Source organism: Dermacentor silvarum, chromosome 8 (genome assembly GCF_013339745.2).
Source record: "Dermacentor silvarum isolate Dsil-2018 chromosome 8, BIME_Dsil_1.4, whole genome shotgun sequence".
In the NCBI taxonomy this organism is placed as follows: Eukaryota; Metazoa; Arthropoda; class Arachnida; order Ixodida; family Ixodidae; genus Dermacentor; species Dermacentor silvarum.
Genome location: NC_051161.1, coordinates 27,557,095 through 27,577,800, shown reverse-complemented (window position 1 = coordinate 27,577,800; position 20,706 = coordinate 27,557,095). Strand labels below are relative to the sequence as shown.

The following is a 20,706-nucleotide window of genomic DNA, read 5'->3' as shown; positions in this document are numbered from 1 at the left end:
GAATATACTTATTCTAGGCACTGTATTTATACTACCACGAGTGCGGACAAAAGGCGTGCAAGCGAGACGCGAAATATCTCCCGCGGCGCCTTCCCGGAGGGAGAGCAGTCCAGCAGCAGTAGCGCCACCCCTAAAGAAGCGGCGGCAAATGTCAACTTTCACTTCACCGCTCTGCCCATACTATACTCGTGGGCGCCTTTCTGGGGAGCTGGGGAGCGACTAAATCCCCACCAGAACACACCAGTGTTGCCAGATCTCGTCTTGTGCGGTTCCCTAGATTTGCGAGGCGGAGAAGTCCCTAGTGAAGTCACGCGACTGCGTGCGCGCTCGCCTTCTTATCGCCTCCCCCTCCTCGTACGTGCGTGCGCCAGATTTCACCGTGTGTGTACGCAGGAGATGAACGTGGGCGCAAGGTTTACACTGGCAGCTTATTCTGAAGAGAAATGAAACTATGTTGCATTTATTTATGAGAAATGTAAGTTAGCACGTGTAACGACAGGGTAGGTGAGCCTCAGCTAGGCGACTGGCCACGGCCGCCTGGTGTTGAGCGATCGGGCAGTGACGACACGCTCTCTCGAATCGTTCTTGACGCCTTTTATACGGTCCCCCCCCCCCCCCCCCCCCCTCATAAAATTATTTTCTGTTACGTTAGTCACTGTCGCACTCTTCAACATTCACCTGATTTTTGAACGGTGAGGCGGCGCCTAGCATTCCTATATTTGTTTCTGCGTGGACTTCAAAGCCATTCACCTACCTGCCCTCCCACCTGTTTGTTGTGGCGGTTTCTTAGCTTCCCTGGCCCAGCCCACCCGTCCTTGACATATCTTGCTGTGCGTAAATCAGCGTTCTGCATGTAGGTCGTTCGATCTTGTCGATGCTCAAAACATTTAGCAAATGTAATGCTAAGGAAACAGGCCAACCTAGAGGCAGTAAGGGTAAAAGCAGACCAATTCAGGCTGGTGCTTGCAAACAAATATGCAGCTTTAGAAAAGGAAGATAAAGAGAACATAGAGGTAATGAATGAAACCGTAACTAGGTTGATTTCAGAAGCAGCCATTGAAGTGGGAGGTAGGGCACCAAGGCAACCAGTAGGTAAGCTCTCCCAAGAAACAAAGGACCTAATAAAGAAACGACAGAAGATGAAAATGTCCAGCTCAAGAGATCAGATAGAATTCGCTGAACTGTCAAAACTAATCATCAAGAAAAAAGTAAGGGATATTCGAAATTATAACGTGGTAAAGATTGAGGAAGCCGTAAAATATGGACGCAGCATTAAATCAGCAAGAAGAAAGCTTGGCATAGGACAAGGCAAGATGTATGCACTGAAAGATAAGCATGGTAATATCATCAGCAATTTCGATGACATAGTAAAAGCAGCGGAAGAATTCTATACTGACCTGTACAGTGCCCAAAACAGCCAAGCTACTTTCATTCAATATAGTGATGAACCGGATACAGAGGCTCCCTCTATAACTAGCGCTGAAGTTAGAAGGGCCTTGAAAGACATGACCAGGGGGAAAGCTGCTGGAGAAGATGGAATAACAGTAGATTTAATCAAAGATGGAGCAGATATCATGCTTGAAAAGCTTGCGGCCCTTTATACGCAATGCCTCACAACTTCATGTGTACCAGAGAGCTGGAAGAACGCCGACATTATACTAATCCATAAGAAGGGAGACGTTAAAGAACTGAAGAATTATAGACCCATTAGCTTGCTTTCAGTATTGTATAAAATATTCACCAAAATAATTTCCAATAGAATCAGGGCAACACTTGACTTCAGCCAACCAAGAGAACAGGCTGGCTTCAGGAAGGGGTATTCTACGATGGATCATATCCATGTCATAAATCAGGTAATCGAGAAATCTGCGGAGTACAATCAACCTCTCTACATGGCTTTCATAGATTATGAAAAGGCATTTGATTCAGTAGAAATACCAGCAGTCATAGAGGCATTGCGTAATCATGGAGTACAGGAGGCATACGTGAATATCTTACCAAACATCTACAAGGATTCCACAGCTACCTTGGTTCTCCACAAGAAAAGTAGAAAGTTACCTATCAAGAAAGGGGTCAGGCAAGGAGACACAATCTCTCCAATGCTATTCACTGCATGCTTAGAAGAAGTATTCAAGCTCTTAGATTGGGAAGGCTTAGGAGAGAGGATCAACGGCGAATATCTCAGCAACCTTCGGTTTGCAGATGACATTGTCCTATTCAGCAACAATGGAGACGAATTACAACAAATGATTGAGGACCTTAATCGAGAAAGTGTAAGAATTGGGTTGAAGCTGAATATGCAGAAGACAAAGATAATGTTCAATAGCCTGGAAAGGGAACAAGAATTCAGGATCGCCAGTCAGCCTCTAGAGTCTGTAAAGGAGTACGTTTATCTAGGTCAATTACTCACAGGGGACCCTGATCACGAGAAAGAAATTTACAGAAGAATAAAATTGGGTTGGAGTGCATACGGCAGGCATTACCAAATCCTGACTGGGAGCTTACCACTGTCGTTGAAAAGAAAAGTGTACAATCATTGCATTCTACCGGTGCTAACATATGGGGCAGAAACTTGGAGGTTAACAAAGAAGCTCGAGAACAAGTTAAGGACCGCACAAAGAGCGATGGAACGAAAAATCTTAGGACTAACGTTAAGAGACAGGAAGAGAGCGGTGTGGATCAGAGAACAAACGGGGATAGCCGATATTCTAGTTGACATTAAGCGGAAGAAATGAAGCTGGGCAGGCCATGTAATGCGTAGGATGGATAACCGGTGGACCATTAGGGTTACAGAATGGATACCAAGAGAAGGGAAGCGCAGTCGAGGTCGGCAGAAAACCAGATGGGATGATGAAGTTAGGAAATTTGCAGGCGCAAGTTGGAATGCGCTAGCGCAAGACAGGGGTAATTGGAGATCGCAGGGAGAGGCCTTCGTCCTGCAGTGGACATAAAATATGGGCTGATGATGATGATGAATGCTATATATTCCGCAAGGCAGTTGCTAAGTTTATGGTGGTGCAGTTTATTTTGCAATCAGCATGTCATCAGCACTGCATGGTTCCAGCTAGCAGGCTGACCTGAACCGATTGTTGTAAAAATTTTGCACGTCTGAGAAAACTCGATCTCGGTTCCGTTTGTGCCTTTGCATATTCTGCATCTCATAGCAGCACACACTGCGCGACTTATCGATTCACAAGTTCAAATAAAGTCAGCCTATAATCTGCGTTGACAAACGCGCTCACGATCTACAGGTGCATTGCAACAGTCGCCTTACTTTTTCGACCTGCCACGCGGACTTCCCGTAGCTCTAACCGGCAACAGCTTACTGGTGCAAGAAAACGGAAAGTTCATGTTTCTAACGTGACTTTTTGGAATCATGAGGTTAGTGGGCGCACAGATGTGAACAGATTGCGCAATTTGAGAACATAGAAAGAGCCTGAAGCATTACGGCGGGGCGAACTAAATTTCTGGTCAAATAAACACACACACAGGTTAATGCGACTAACCGATTCCTTATCACGCACAATCGACCACTTACATACACAAAAAGGGTCAACAATCGTCGCCACCAAGACGATTCATCCAAATGATCGCACATGCCGCACAAGACATAAGGCATCGCCGAAGAGGAAGTTGTTGACAGTCTTAACAATCTACGCGTGAATTCATGTGAGCGCTCGCGAAATAACGCAATCCTGGCTAAAACAAACAAACACAGAAAATATTATAAACAGAACAATGCGCATTGCCAGGTCCATCATTAATCATATGGGCAGCAGCGAAAAAATATGCACAGCGAGTTTCACTTCGCCCGTTCAACTGGTCGACTTGACTAGGGAATTTCGGCCTCCATTCTGGGTACATGAAAGAGCCAGTTTTGGTGAGCAGCCCAGAGTTGCCAGCATGATGTTTTCTATGCCGCTAACTTTGGGCGATGTTGTGGTCGGTATTTAGTCTCGCGCGACTTTCTGTGGCAATGAAGGGAAAGCTACGGGCGCGTGGCTGCTGCACATGTGTTACAGCGCCAAGTAGTCCGGCAGCGTTTGACAGTGCTTTTGGTTGCTAGGAACAGACGCTTAATCGACGCAGCTTCCACGTGCGACGGTTTCAAGTTTGCTCAGACGCGGAAGGGAAAAGCCACAAAATAAGCAACCTTTTACACTCAGTGCTGTGTTCTGTCTCATTTATCTGTTGCTAATAACGTGTTTCTGCTTTCTCTTCCCCAGCCTAAACAAACCTGGATTTAAGCGAGGGACTCTTTTCATAAGTGCTCTCACTTGTGCGCGCTTTACCACCGTACCTTTCCCTTCATTGCCACAGAAAGTTGTCCGCGAGTATAGACTGAACTAGAATCGCACTCCAGGGGCGCGATCTTGTACGCGTTCCAAAATGGAACGGAGGCGGTCCGTTCCATCGAGCCGCACACGATTGGTCAATTTGATCGTCACGGTTCAAATTGACCAATCGTGTGCGGCTCGATGGAACTGACCGCCTCCGTTCCCTTTTGGAACGCGTACAAGATCGCGCCCGATGCACCATGTGACATCGTGAGGTGGTGTTGCATCGTGACGACCGCTGGGGATACGGAAAGGCCAGCAGAGGAGGACGGCATTGTTTTTTTGATTTTGTGGCGCGCCCGAGGCGCGTAGCGCTGCAGCGTTTGGTATCCGAGTTCGACATTTTGTAAGGTTCAGTAGGCGAGCGTTGTGAGAACCAGCCCGCTCCGCCGTAGCCTCCCCAGTGCCGTACCTAGCCTCTCCAGTGCAAGGCATAGAAGGACTGAAAGTACCGCGAGGGTGATCAAACGTGATCTTTGATTGCCAAACCCTCCATTTATGCTGAACGCAGTGAACCATTTTTTTCCTGCAAAGCATTTCTGAAATTGTGTATTTTAATGTCAAATGCACTTCTCGACTTCGATAAGTGTTTCAGGACCTCTTTAGAGCGACTGATCAGCAGTTTTAAATGATCGAGCATGTTCCAAATCAAAAGTGCTCAGAAAGGACGAATAAACTGAATGCAAATTTATGGCCGAGTGTCTGGTCCCAGGCTTGCTAGAGATATTGTGCATCTTTCACTTCCATTAAGATTCTTAGCATTTAACGAAGATACAAATTAATAAACAAATCAAATAACAAGCTACATTAGAGGAGAGTACATTGATACTTTAGCGTAATGAGAGGGTTTCGATACCAGAAAGTAAACATTCGCTTACTAACTAAATTAACAAGCATGGTGTCACGCGCGCACAAGCAAACATGAACACATCTCACTCGATGACCGCGCATACCCGCTGTCAAAACGCTGGAGCGAGAAAGCGCGGCAGCAGCGAGCGAATTTACCTTACTAGTGGAGGCGCGAGAGACGCGAGAATTTTGTCGCACTTGCTTTTACGGTACCTCACGGCGACGCCGAGAATTCGTCTGGAGTGTCCATATAATTGCTATCGCAATAAAATTGATGAATTGACATTGCATATTTTTTGTCTGCTTGCTATGTAATGTTTCTACTGCTGGAATAGAAATTTCCAAAGAGACCACCCCTAGCATAACCATATCGCACGTCTAGAACGCCGTACTTACGCACAAGCCCTCGCAAAAGCACTGCACCAGCTGCAATGCGGGCTTTTGTACTCGCACACAAGTCCCGACAGGAGGTACTCCCTCACGTTTTCAGTGAAATTCATGTTTCTGTTCAACTGTATCTTAAGTTGGGAAGCAACAAATGAACAGAAATATGAGCAAGAATGTTAAGTTCGTGCTTACCTATGCTGTGGCCTAGTCAATCTGCTAGTCTGCACTTGAGGCATCAGTTTTTTGCTTCTGTTCCAAAGCCGGGACAAGTTTACCGTACTTTGCACGATGTTTTGTAACCGAGCATGACCGAGTCTCGAGATCGTGTCCCTGACCGTGATGGCTGTAGTTTTATGGAAGGAACATACATTTTAATGCTTGTTGGCCTCAAAACAACACCGCAATAAGCATACAGTAATTGGACTACGATTTTTTCTCGAGTACTCAACCAGAGCAGGAGCACAAAATTGGAAATGCAGCTATTTCAGCCACAGCATAGCAGACTACCATCCCAGCAGTGCTGTCATCAGTTGTGCACTTGGCCAATACTCGCCTACAAAGCTTGTAAACAGCTTTTAATGTGGTTCCTCTGACACATTTGAGCACCTGATATCGGCGTGTCCTGCTTGCCTTGCACAGTGCGCATCACTACTAAGGGACCAGAGACTAAGACCAGGCATTCGAGGGTTTTTCAACCCTCGAATGCGTGTATCCCCATGGTTGCGCATCTTGGCAAAACCGGCTTCACTGCGTCCTTATGCTTTCAAAAGATACCACTTGGCTTCTTGCACAGATTTTTTTATATGATGTGGCCTTGGGCACTATTTTTTCTTTAAATTCTTGAACAGGCTGGTGTTGTGTCCCTTCCAGTGGCAGTGGCCAACTTGCTTCTTTCAATGCAACACGTTTTCAAACCAAATAATACTAATACAACTGCTCCGCCTGTAATACTACAATCCTTGCTTTGTCCTTTAATGAAAGTAAGAATGGGGAGCAATTGGACAGTGGACTTTGAGTTGTTTTGTTACTAGTTTTGTAATTAGAGATGCTTGGCCATACAACGGACCTGAATGATACATGTACACACTGTATTGTTCATATAATCAACATTTATTGCACTCTGTGCAGGCACATTGCATTAGCATCATGATGCAAAATGAAGCTTGGTGGGTGCAGCAATAAAAATGAGGAAAAACTAACAACCACAACTTACAGTTGAAGTGATGTGAAGTCAATGAGATCTTCCAGGAAATATTGGTCATCATACTACTAAGCAGATCTATGCTGTCAAATCAAATTCAAAGCTAAATCAAACCAGCCTATCCGATTTTCGGTGAAAATAAAAATTTCTTTTGGTGAAAAATAGTTAAATTGCGCATGTTGAATGCATGATAGTAACACCACCGGGAAAAGCAGGCGTTCAGATAAACAGGATCACGATGATGGACTGTGCGAAGCAGTAGTAGCATAATGAAAACATTGCAGAATTCTTGATCAGTGTAACCTTCACATTTTCGTACTTTTTGAGCATTGTGCTCGGAAGCAATTCTCATGTTCAAGTAACCAGCTAGTACAAAGCTGCGTCTACATTTTCAAAACTTCGATCTCAATACAATAGCAGCAGGAACATTGCAATACCCGCTTATACAGGCCAATGGCAGCAGTAACCCAAATATCGCTGGCGATGCCGCTGCACCAAAGTAGTCTCATACGAGAGCAGTGGGCCACAGTATGACATACCCAGCCTCAGATAAAAAACATTTTCCTCTCCATCAGCTTTGCTATCTTAACAGCATCATCGAGGATGGAAGTTGGTAGCATGGAACCACTAGAGCTGCTCCCAGAATCGGAAGAGTCAGTGCGAGCGTCTACATAGCACTTGGCCCGCTTTGTGGCATGGTGGGCGTAGTAGACTGGCGTGGGAATGGACACTGATCGAGAGCAACGGGCATACGTGTGACAGAGACCATACGTGAGCTTCTGAAGAGTGTCCGCTTTGAAATCATTGTCATCCCAGAGCACATAGTAGTGGGCAGGGCGGCTGGTGCCTTGGATACCAAAGTGCGAGCAAAGAAAGAAGTCAAAGTCGACAGGGTGGGTGACAACCGTGTCAACGACAGTGCCTGGAGGCACATTGCCATGCTTTCCGCTGCCATCACTCCTGTTCCTTGGCATGAAGCGAGTCTGGTGTCTTTTCTGCACACTGAGAAAAGTGATGCCTGGCTCATAGCCGGACTCCAGCGCTGTGCACGCTTCTCGCAAGGCAGCAATTTCATACTGCAGGACATGGCTGAACTGCCCCTCACTCACTCCATCTCGATAGAAGATGATCTTCTCCGGTTTGAATTTGTTGATTTGGTAGAAGCTCAAAAGAAGGTCCTTTGCAATGTTTTTCATGTCTTCAATAATTTCAATGCGTGCTTTTGCTACCGCGTTCTGCTTCTGGATGCGAAAAGTGGCAATGTAGCGGAATGCATAACGGTCCACACTTGCAACAACAGCTGCAATGGAAGGCTTGTTCATTTCTGACGGTGCCGGGTGAGTAACATCAGCTCCCATTATAATGGCTGGGTGGTCGAAAACTATGGTCTTTACTTCTTGTGGAATCGTGTTGTTGATGCCACCCAACTTTGCGTTAACCTTTTGAAGGATGTTGAGAACTGTTGCACGATTGCATCTTTTTGTGATACTTTGGTCTGTAACACACTGTGTCACAATGCCAAGTTCAGTTTCTGCAACATTTTTCAGCGGACTGTAAAATGGAGAGTTTCTGCCACTGCCAGCGAGGATAACGAAAACAATCTGAAGGTCTGGAAATTGTTTTTTCTGTTCGCAGAGCACCCATTTAGGATCGGCACTGGGCTTGCAATATGTGATCTTAGCTGGTGGTTTTACAGTCATACCTAGATCGGTGCCATGTTGCCTCATCATGGACACAAAAGTGTCAATCGCATGTTCAGGACAGAAACGAGGGTTGCAAGTGGTCACTATAGTCCAGACAGTCATACTGGCAGCTTGGATGAACTGCTTGTTCTGGAGCTCCCATGCGCCATTGGCAGGATGAGCCAGCTGTTCATTTTTGTACACTACGTCAGGTGCGGGCAGCACTCTGGCTGAAAGCGCCACTGGCTTCGCACTCATGCGGATGCCAAAGTGATCCAAGTAAGGCTTGTTTGCAGCAATGCAGCCTTTGACATCCTCTTCAATGTTTCGAAACCTCTTAGAGGGAGGCACAGCCGTGTTTCGAACGACCATGCTGGTTTGGTTCTCGTCCAGCTTGCGTTTGCAATGTTGGCCGGGAATGACCTCGCAAACCTCCACGGGAATGTAGTTTTTCTTGGAACCAACTTCAATACATGGAAGGTTTGGATACCGCAGTGGCCTATACTTCTGAGCAAAGTACTGAGCAACTGTCATGGGAGGATCACCGAAAGTGAGCCGGCTCGCTGGAGCAGCAGTCAACTTTTCAATGACATACTTGCGGCGATAAGGCAAATGGGTGACATGAACTTTCAACCTTTTCAGCTTCTTGTTCAGCTGGAGGATCTGGACATCCTGCAGTTTGGCAACTTGATTCATGTCCAAGTCACCTCTCCGGTCACCTAATACCTTGCCCATAAGAACCACTAGGGGCCCTGGCTCAAAAAATGCAGTTACCATTGTGTTAACATTCACAAAAGGTTTCCATTGTCCAGGTCGCAGGCTAGTCTGGAAGCCATGCCACAGCTCAAGGCCACCACCAAGAGACGCATTGGCTACAGGTTGCCTGAAGAGAGACCTGTCCACAACTGCAAGATGGGTAGATGGACCATACCGGAGGATAATTTCCAAAGCCTGCACTACAGCTTTTGGTACTTCTGGTGTCTTCGATTGACCATTGTAAAGCTGTTGCATAAGACCGAGATCTAGCTGTGCTGCAAACTGTATCTTCACCACAAACTCGTCTGGTTTTGAGCGACCTTCTTCCATAATGACAGTGAATGTTTGCCTTTCAAAGCCAAGGGCACTTCTAGTATACATGTTTTTCTGGCCATCAAATGCAGGCAAGTTGCCTTTTAAATGCTTGGCATGTTGCTTCACAAGAAGCATAAAGACACGACGCTTGCAATCCTTTGATATCACAGACTGCACACTCCCCCCTTGTTTGCGAACGCCTATGTCTACGTCGTAGTGGTACATGTTCCCTGTGGGTAGCACTACTTCAAAATGATTTGCTACTATATCAATGCGACGTCCAACCTTGCCGCAATCAGGACGACGGGGGAATTGCGTGTTGACAGCAAGCGGCTGAATACGCAAGCCAGCTTGTTCCAGAGCGTATGTAGCAGTGCTTCCATCACTACAGCTTTCTGGTGGTCGGTTTCCATTGGATCTGGCCATGTCAGGTGGAGTAGGCGGCGGCGTTTCAGGCGTTGGATACTCTGAAAAGAGAACTTATGGTTACAAACTGTCAGGAGATATTGATTAGTCTGAATTGGCCATTGTAAGAACGAAGCAACACATGTGCCAATTTGAGGTAAAACTTCGACAAAGAGACAAAAAAACTAAATCATGTCATAATGAAACGGAAAACTTCCACCCAATTGTCTGAAAGGTTTTAGAAACTGAGTGTTAAAGCCGTTAACCTTTAACGCCCCTCTTCACACTTAGTTTTTGACAGTGGTCGGCGTATTGACCCAAGTTGGGTTTAACGCTATCTGACTCCATCTTTCATGTTCCCTTTCATATTTTGTGCTTCTACAGTGCTATCCAACAGTGCTTAACTGTGCTGCGTGGAGGTGTTAGTATGTAGGGTTCTGCCACAGACACAGATACAGTGTAATACAAGGACTAAATGTTGCAGACAATGTCGTTATGCACTTCCTCCAAATGTGCAACAATGGCTGGCTTCATGTAATTCAATGATAGGGAATTCATGTGCATTTTCGCATGAATGGTTGTCCACTGTTCGGTCATCCTGAGGACCATGACTGTAGCGCCAATATTAGATTTTAAATCTGATTTCATTGAATCTACTGCGTTTCACGCACAAACAGAGCGAGATGTTACGTCACGACATGACGCATGCTCGTCCGGGGTACAAAAACCGAAACTGGTTTGCAGGAACAGGTATAACAGTAAATCGTTTAGGAGAGTTGCTTGCAAGTACTGCTTATCAGTGATGCCGATACCAGTACTATTTTAACAACCTTGCAGAAGCAAATGAATGTGAACTATGGTCATTTGGTGCATGTTGAAGGTAAAAATAACCACAAGGGACAGGACGGACAGAAGGGAATGAATGAATAGCCGACTATCAACCAATTCTTATTGTGCGCACAGCAATGCATGAAGGTGTGCGAAATTTCCGAAAGGGGAAAGGCCCCGACAACAACTTGAACAAGTAAAGGAACAAGGCATAATATCAAAGACCAAAATTACAAGTTGCGAAATGATTCGTCATCCACACTCAGGAAACAACTTTCTTGAAGAGCGATACCGATGATGCACTCGTGAATGTATCCTCTTTCCCGTTCATGCTGAAAGTAGCATATCTCATGTGCAGAAAGGTGCCACTAGTGCTTTAGCATTTGGCACCAATTAAACAAGATCTCACAACCACATCGGGAGCAATGCAATGCTCGGTGGCTGCCTGCACTTCCCTTTTTTTTTTTTTAAATTGGCATGCTCCGCAATGCAGCTGACACACCAGCCAGTTTGGCCGATGTGGCAATGACCTCATGGGAGGGGGATTTCATATACACCATTGTGGTATCAGTCAACAAGTTCCTGCTGAAGCACGACTCTTTCAATGGTACTCACTTGCAAGGGGTGGTGTGTGTGACAGATCTGCTGTTTCCTGTGGCTGTGGCCTGTTGCTCTGTGATTGGCCTCTGCCCCGGTTTCCACCACCTCTGCCTCTACCGCGGCCTCTTCCTCGGCCTCGAAATCCTTCTGCCTGCATTGCTCACCTTGACAAAGGGCATTACAACAGTAAGTGCGACGCTTGAAACAAACCCGAAAAGCGCCAGCCGAAATTTGGCATTAATAGGGAGTGTAAGAAATAGCGTACCCAAGCGTATCAGTATCCACAGCCCCATCCATTGCTTGCGCTCTTTTGTATATACTCTTGTACGTCTTTTATCATTTCTTTCTCTTTTTTGTTGTACGCCCGGCAGTTTGAGTCCTCAAACTTTGGCTGCGCATAACCTATCGCTCCCTGATGGCCGCTGTAGTAATGCCGCTGTCACAAGACTCACTTTGGATAGCGATTGACCTCGATCCGGATAGAAATTCTCGACCGCTATGCGTTACCTACCGCAGCTTGCCAAAAGGAATCAATCGCGGACGAAAAATTTGTACCCAATTGCGATCAAATGTGCGCCCTGCGACAATTATACACAGCACACTGCGAAATAAACAGGAGCTGCGCAAAAAGACACTGCTCTTCAAAATACAGCCAATGTCTCAAATTTATGCACACACGAAAATCAAGCAAACACTTCGCGACAATGAGTGGGTCGTAAAGATTACGGGCGCCACCAATAACGAAAATGTGGGTGACGAACACGGAAGGTAGAGCACAATTCCCAAAACGTGCCCCTACGTTTTCATTGCAGTCCCGGCAAAATGCGATGACATCGCGCGACAACTACGTAACAGTAAAAACTTGACGCAGCGAGACACTGCAATGCTGATTCCACGTTTTAACGCGAGGCGAGTGTCTTCGAACGCGATCGAAAGTGGCCGTGTGAAAACGGTATTAGATGGTAGGTGTCCTAACACAAAGACGCCGATGCGCACCGGTAAAAACAAAGCAATGGCACAGTGATTGCAGTAGTTGCCTTTCAATGCTGCTTGCACTAGTTAGTGCCAGCACTATTTGGACACCAGTTGAGCAATAGTATGGTTTCGGAGTTCTAAGACAGCTGCGATGCTACTTTGTGGAGGACGCGTTATACAGGCCGAAATACGCAAATTCCGATTGTGACAATGTAAATGTGGACAGGGCGTTCGCATTTTCTGCAGTATACAGAAGAGGTATTGCATCATTGGCGTATAGTTACGAGTAATTTTAGCATTAACCACATATAGCTTTAATGCTGCACTGAATCAACGGACAAAACTTAACGCACGGACAAATAAAATCGCCCGTTCTCGGCAAAACAACACAAGAACGCCGCCGTCAACGCTGCTCACCTACTGTGAACTGTCAGAACTAACCAGACCACACACAGAATCTGCTACATGACCAACTGGCTGTATGTATATCCTAAATATTCCTTGAAACTGGGTGGTTAGGCTGTAGTGTGAGAAATACCATGATGTCACTAATGGCGAATTCGGCAATTCGCACCGATGCGCACCGGGGCGCCCTGGGGATGGGTTGGAACGGCGAATTGGGGCGTCCAGGTGCGATTTGCCAAATTCGTCATAAAAGTGGCTTTTCATTTCCACCCACCCTTTGTATGACTGTTGCCGAAATTCATAGATCGGAACGGACTGCTTTTGCGACGTATTCAGCATAGACAGCACATATTCCGTTTCCATGGTGGCAAGCGATGATTTTAGCATGCCAAAAATACGTGGTGTCCAAATGCATGCCCGAGCAACTGAAAGGTGGTTGCTAACAAGCCACGAGCTGCATTTGCGCACCTGCAAAAAGAACTGAACAGGGAGCTAGTATGTTGCGTGCGCTAAGGTTCCTGTATGTTCCAAAGGTAGCGATGCACTCTGGGTAAGAAAAGTTAATATCGACGGTGATGCCTTTGCCGACTGCATACGCCGAGAGCAATCGGTGGTATCCAAATCCACGTCCCATAGACTGACGCCAATATTTTCATACAATGATTATTGTTTGAAACTATGGTGACGCCCGATGAACTTAAAGTGAAAATCTTGAAGGCTATGTTTTGACTGACGACCACACTTGTTTTCTTAGCCCTTTTGGGTGTATCTAATCCGACGTACTGCGCGCAAAGTATAAAACACTGTACGTCTGATTAAGCATGCACGAACTCGACCAAAACAGTACTCTGTCTAAGCTACGGTAGCTAGAACCATATTTCTAAACCGTAGTTACGACGCATGCAGCCAGCAAAAGCATAGCCTTCGAGTCATAGCCTCTGAGGGAGCCGCGCTGGAGCGCCATTGGCACAGATTCGGGCAGTGTGTTCAGCCAGAAACTTGAAGCATAAAATGCTTTTAGCTCCCGTTGTCGTCGACGTTCAAGTGACCTTGAGCCAAAAGCCAGAGCCGTTATCCGGGAAACCAGTCAAAAGTTAAGAAAATGCCGTCTCTGGCCCGCAACCCTTTCTATAGGACCACATTACATACGCTTGTTACTGACGAAACAAGTTAAAAAACACTGCTTCCGAGTTCTTATTAATGGTTGTGAACAATATCACTAGGGTTGCCACATTTCCCAGAAAAAAAAAAAAAAAAAAACGCGGCCCGACAGCCGGGAGGGGGGGGGGGGGGGTACAGGAACTTGAAGTTGTGTTGAAGGAAAAAAACAAAAACAAAAAAACAAACAAACAAACAAAAAGTCTATGTGAAATCTTCGACATGTAATGACATGCAATGACATATTGCCCTTGAGGCAATTTTCGGAACACAATTTCCAAGCTGCACGGTGATAGTACTTTCAAATTGGATAAGCATTGAACACTGACCCGCCCTAATTTCGAGCTTGCGCATTTGCTCCAAGTTTAGTTGGTGAAGCTAAGTCGTAAAGCCGCTATTGACAGAATTTCGCGTGCCCGCAGATGCGAACGGCATGCTGCCATAAAATAACTTTACATCATTATCTTCCCGTTCCAACACTTTTGTCGTACTCCCTTGTAATTTTTTTTTAACAAGAACGCGCGAGCGCCGACCGCATGGCGTGTCAGCGGCTTTGTAGAAGTGAGGCGCACTCCTGAAGTCAACAGCGCAGCATACATTCGAACTGGAAACCGACTTGCGCAGATGCCACCGTTACAAGGCCGCTCGCGCGTTCTGGATTGAAAAATGTAAGGGTGCGCACCTGATAGCAAACACTTCCGATAAAGAAGGGAACGCCGCCATGTTCAGTAATGCTATTGAGCAGTGAGAAGCTAGCAAGCTGTGCAGCAAAAACGGTGAAGCCGTCGAAGCGACGCGCTTGGAGTTTTAATTTGAAGCCACGGTGTGGTGATGTAATATGCCGATTTTCAGCGCGTAAAGTCGTTACTGGAATGGATCGCTGTTGGCAGAGATGAAGGGGCGCTCGCTGTCGCATGGCTAACGTCACTAGTGCGCCCAAGCACGCTTCTTGCTTTGCAGCTTATAAACTTTGACTGCATGAAAGGGCAGAGAATGTAGACGAAGGGGTTCGCGAAACTACGTTTGTTGGTTAGCATGTGAGAGGTTGCATAACGTGAAGCCTGATTTTACAAAATTATAAAAAAAAACTTAATTGTCAGAGAGATTGTTTGGTGGGCGAATGGGTATTCTATTCTTGAGGCGAGCACCGCGAAAAAAAAGTCGGGAAGATTGATAGGAAAGGAAGGAAGATGAACACAGCGCTAACTAACGACTCATCACGCCCTCATCAATTCATAGTCAGCGCTGAGTTCGGCTTTCTTGCTTTTGCATAAAGTTTCTTTTCCGTGATTCTCGCCTAAAAAAAAAAAGCTTAACCCGCTACACTGCTCGAATTAGGACCACCAGTGACGCAAATCGAAGGGGCGTGACAAAGAACTCGAGAAAAAAAAATGTCTCGTACAAGGCTAGTATGCGGTGAACGAAAAAATTTTCGACTTACCGGAAAGGGGACCGTGGGCCCGGAGTCAACCTGCGCGCTCGTCGAAGCGCTGGCGCTTTCACTGCTCAAACAGCGGCACTTGCTTAGCAGGACACCTCGGTCCTCGAACCACGTGATCAAACGCTTGACTAATGCGCATGATCAAAAATAAATCTTGTTTACTATTTGGGTAGTGTCACATGACAAGATCTATTTTTTCTGATGAGTTCATTCTTTCTTATCCGACCTGCTTAGTGGCTGATATCACGCAGTAAGGGGTCCGCGGCTTCCCACAAGCCGATTACGAAGGGAAATAGAAGCGAACTGTTACAGAAAGCGGCTGTGAGTATAGTTTTATTGAAATCAGCCTTTGAGGCCTGTGTGAGGCTGTTCGCGTTCGCGTCTGCGCAAGTGATTTAAAAACTGGAGGACGCTTAAGCTTTGCCTTTAAGAGTGGAACGTGATAGCGTTATCGGGTCCCGTTCGCATCGCATTTTTCTTTATGAGTAGCATTCTCTGCAACACACAACTTGGGAAAGCCAGCTTACAAAGACCAAGCCTACACCGATCCCCTTAAAGTCGGCTTCACTTTTAAACACAAATGCATTGCTGGGTAGACATTTTTTCAGGGGCAATATAAGCCGTCTTATATAAAAATGTGAACGCCCTAGGACCTTTTTATTATTTTAATAATTGTTTGCTGTGGCCCCTATATAGGCGCACGCGTGTCCAAAACGCATTAGGTAGGCGGTCCCAGTGTGATCGGCCGTAGAGTTACTGTATATGACTCCAGCAGGGGGCTACCTGTGGGAGCCATATACAGTAACTCTAACCTGCCGTAAAGCCCCTAGCGCCTTCAACCTGCCGAGGAGGCGAGCGCCATCTGGATGGTGTTTTTTCAAGTACCATACTCAGGCGCGCCGCTGTTATATGGTATAAATGCTGGAAAAGGGGTGTGTTTTAGTTTTCTCGTAGCAGAATTGTCTTTTCTGAAAGACTGGCGCAAAGCAACACGGGAAGACACATCCTGCACAAGCTCGGTATCACGCACGCTGGACAAAGCGGGGATAAATACGACATCCCAAAAGAAATCAGAGAGTGCATCATCATACCCCCATTACCCAGAAACATGCACCTCGAACATCACTGAAAGCGGAGGAATGCAAGAGCGAAAGCACTGCGTCAGAAGTTTCAAAACGATGCGAACGTCGTCTAAGTAGACGCGGCGGATTATGCAGATGGTCGACACATGGCAGTGGTCGCCTCAAATCAAGCGGGCCACTCGTTTGCCAGCGTCACCATTAAAACAGGAAAATCAGAAATCGGGGAAGAAGCGGCCATAGCGCTGGCGCGTGCCTCCACAACCACCAGCGTCATATATCAGTGATTCTAAAGGTGCGCTTCGTAACTTCGCCAAGGAAAGGGTCTCGAAAGAGGCGCTAAGGATCATGAGTAACCTTCATTTCATATGGACGCCCGCCTGCTACTCCTTCCCGGGCAACGAAACCACACACATCCTAGCTCGAGAGTTAGCGAGCCGAGCAGGAACAACGCGGGGCCCGAGTGCAGAGAGAGACCGCATGGTCAATTATAATGAAATCACCAAACACTGCAGATTAGGGAGGCAGCATCACCCTCCACCACACTCCTCATTAAATAAACAACAGGCGACAGCATGCGGCCTACTACCAACAAACACCTTCCCAAACCCGATCGTTTATAATCACTGTTATCCAGAGCTCTACTCAGACAAATGCAAAGACTGCAATCAGCGGGCGGACCTCAGACACAATCTGGGCTAGCCCCAACGTAGTGGAGGGGCTAGTAGTTTTATTGCGATAGCAATTATGTGGACACTCCAAGCGAATTTTGTTTTGTCGTCATCATCTCGGTTGGCATCGCCGTTAGATTCCATATATATTTAGGTATGTATGCTACATGCCATGTCATGCTATATGAGATGCGCTATATGCTGGTTATATTTGTCGGGGCCCCAATACCAGAAAGCACAAATGAAGCCGCGAACGTATTTATGTGTAGCAACTTTGCTCTTCTATCCACGCCGGTAATAAGCTACGTAAGGTGCAAATTATGCCAACAGCTCGGGAGATGTTCTTTCGTAGGCAGTTGATGTGGACAGACCAGTCAAGCTATTCGTGAAAGAAAACTCCCAAGAGAGAATAAACATCTTTAATGTGTAAATGCAGCTTTGGAGAGGCGTCCTCATTCCAGAATGCCTTGAGCTCGGGCCGCGTCCTGGGCCCTCACAATCAGCCGTTGCTGATCTTCGAGGTCGGAGCTGGCCAAGGCTCTCTCCCAAAGCTCGTTGGTGTGGTAAGGGTTCGGAGGATTGAGTGGTGCCTCTCTGCAGCCCCCTACTATGTGCCTGAGGGACCCGGGCTCTGCGCAGAAGCGGCATTTCGGAGAGAATTGTGTAGGGGCTATGAGGTGGTTTCTGGTTGGGTGGGGGAATGTGTTAACCTGTAGAGCTCGGAGGAATCGCTCCTGCTCTCTAGGTAGTGACTTGTGTGGGGGTGCATATGTTCTGCGGGTTAGCTTGTAGTGTTGTGTGATGTCTTGGTGTGAGACTAGAGGGTGCATGCGCTCGGGTTCAGATTCCTCGGCGTCGGCTCGGTGGGTCAAATCTCGAGCCACGTGGTTGGCGACCTCGTTGCCAGGAATGCCGTGATGAGCTGGCGCCCAGATGATTATGACTGATCTGGTTGGCGGCTTTTGATTTATTATCTTGAGCTTAGTGGCATGAATTCTGCCGCTAGCGAAGTTGCGGCACGCCTGTTGGGAGTCGGTCACTATGACTTCAACCTGTGTTTGGGAGAGCGTGAGGGCTATGGCCGCTTCCTCGGCTTGGAGGGGATTGTATCGGTGAGCGAAATGCTGCTCCGATGTTCTTTGTTGACGATTACGGTGGCTGCGCGTCTGGGGTAAGACCCCGCATCCGTGTAGGCTGTAGAGGGCAAAGTCCCGTATCGCTTGTGTATGGCCCGAGCCCGGGCCTCCCTTCGCTGTGCGTGGTGTACTGGGTGCATGTTGCGAGGTAGAGGAGGTACGGTGACGTTGCTCCGGATGGCATGGGGTAAGCTAACAGTCTGAGGCGGCGGATTGCTGAGAGGAGCAGATAGCCCCAGGCGTAAGAGGATGGACCTCCCCGCTTCCGTAACCGCCAACCTTGTTCGCTGGCTGGATAAATGTGCCTCGATCAGCACCTCGGCCGTGTTGTGCACGCCTAGTCGTAGTAGGAGTTCTGTGGACGTACTGATCGGCAGGCCCATCGCCTGCTTATATGCCTTTCTGATCATTGTGTTGATTTTTGTGAATTCCGTTGCGTTCAGTAGTGCGTATGGAATAGCGTAAGTTATTCGAGACACGACGAAGGCTTGGACAAGCCGAAGCGTGTCCGCCTCCCCCATGCCTCTTGTCTTGGTTGTTATTCGCCGGATCACGTGGGTAACTTGGGCTGTTGTATTCTTAAGCTTGTTAATTAATATTGTGTTGGTGCGATCCGTCTGGAAAGCCATTCCCAATATCTTTACGCTCTGAGACGGAACGATGGTGTGTCCCTCCAGTTGTATGTTGATAGTGGGCGAGTCGGATGCATGCTTTCGCGGTGAGACCAGGAGTAGCTCTGACTTTTGGGGGGCGCAGCTGAGGCCGCAAGACTTAGCATAGTCGCTCACCACGTCTGCCGCTTCCTTCAAGCGGCTCTCCATTGCCCCGATGGACCCCGTGGACGACCAGATGGTAATGTCGTCGGCATATATAGGCCATGCCGGATCCCCGCGATGTTAGCAAGTTGTGCGAAGTAACGTGGTCAATAGGTTGTCCCTCCAAACTAATAGCGCCTCTCGCTCTAAACTGTCTTATTTACGGAGTCGAAATAAAATATACTTTGTTTTCTTAGCTTTTAAGTCTAACCTATTTGCTTTCTAACCAATGACTAATCTGCGACTGAAAAACGTCAAAATCTAGCCCGGGGAAAAATACGCTGGTGTCGTCAGCATATTTGAAAAATAGCAATAGAAGAGAGTTTGGTCTGTAGTTATTAAGGTCGTTTTGATGACCTCCCTTGGAAATGACTGATACACTTGCGATCTTAAGTTGGTCAAGGAAGGTTCCAGAGCTTAGAATTGGATTGCGTATGTGTAGGGGTATGCGAATAGTAGCTTTTGAGACTGCATGGAATACGAATCGAATAGTGCCATAATAGAATCGAATCGAATGTCGAACAGTTTCCGAATAATGAACAGCCGTTATCACAGTAATTGTAAAACGTTGTTCACACCATAGTATTATTAAAGTAAGCAAGTTTCTGTCATTACACTGTACGCTATGAAGCGTCGTTTATTAAAAACACAAATGGAGCATTAGGCGCAAACAAGTAGTCTCTTCGCAAGCACATGCTTTTAAAGTGTACGAATGGTCACTGTACAGTATGGCTACCTAAGTGACGTTTCCTGCTCCGCTACGCAAGTTCTCATGTTTTATGTCTGTACTATGCCCACGGAGGTGAAAATTTACCGTACTTTTGCTCCAACATTATGTTGTTGACGTTTTTGAAATATTCTAAAGGTTTTCGAAAAATACTCGAATGTACGAATAGTGACTTTTTGATTGGAAGACCGAATCGAATAGGACAATATTCGATTCGTTATTTGAAAGTTCCAAACATTGGCACACCCCTACATGTGTGTGAAAGAGGTAGACAAATAAGGTTGGTGACCGCAGCGCCCTTGGCGCATTCTAATGTGGAATAAACGTGGTTTCATTCATTCACCGCAAACACTACCATTTTCGAGTTTTTTTTGCAATAGGCCAAATATCCCTGATGCTGCGGTAGGCGACAAAAAATATGAATTTATATTATGATTAACGTAAGACGTACCGCTAACTGTACTGATCAATGAAGGAAGTGCCTGAGCATGCATGGTACGCCCTCAATTACGATTTCTGAAATAACTGCTTTTTCGTTCTTGTGCTTTTGTTCATTAACGCAATTACATACTTCCCTAGAACCATTAGAAGTACTAGTAAGCTTATTTTAACAAAACAAGTTATGTGCGCGTCTAATATCGGATGCTAATTTGTCTCATTCTTTTTGTACTCTGCTAGGTGCTCTACGTTCTTAGTTTTTATAAATGATGGAAATTCTTTATCCCAATTTTTTCTCTTCAGCAAGGATGCATCCATCCATGGCTTTCTGAATTTCTAATGTGTCTTTTTTTCTGTTCTACGAGAAATCCAGCGTCACAGTTACTTGAATACTTGAAGAAAGAAGTCATAGCACGTAGCAGGGTCACTTATTTACTTAGTATGCAAGGCATATCCACTTGGAATGCATTTTAAGGATCGCATGGGTTTGGAGATATGCGC

The 20,706-nt window shown here is 46.5% G+C and overlaps 1 protein-coding gene across 2 annotated transcripts in view; it reads right to left on the bottom strand.

The window, feature by feature from the left end:
• Positions 1-15,435, bottom strand: part of LOC119460889 (protein argonaute-2-like) — a 47,758-nt gene extending 32,323 nt beyond the window's left edge. Inside the window, exons 1-3 of one of the 2 annotated variants that reach the window (XM_049672463.1) lie at positions 15,340-15,435; positions 11,376-11,524; positions 9,183-9,994 (exon numbers count right to left, since the gene is read on the bottom strand). In XM_049672463.1, the coding sequence (XP_049528420.1) occupies positions 9,183-9,994; positions 11,376-11,517 (954 nt within the window). In that variant the 5' untranslated portion in view covers positions 11,518-11,524; positions 15,340-15,435. The remainder of the gene's footprint in view (positions 1-9,182; positions 9,995-11,375; positions 11,525-15,339) is intronic. The other variant, XM_049672462.1, reaches the window with a different exon arrangement.
• Positions 15,436-20,706: the final 5,271 nt, after the last annotated feature.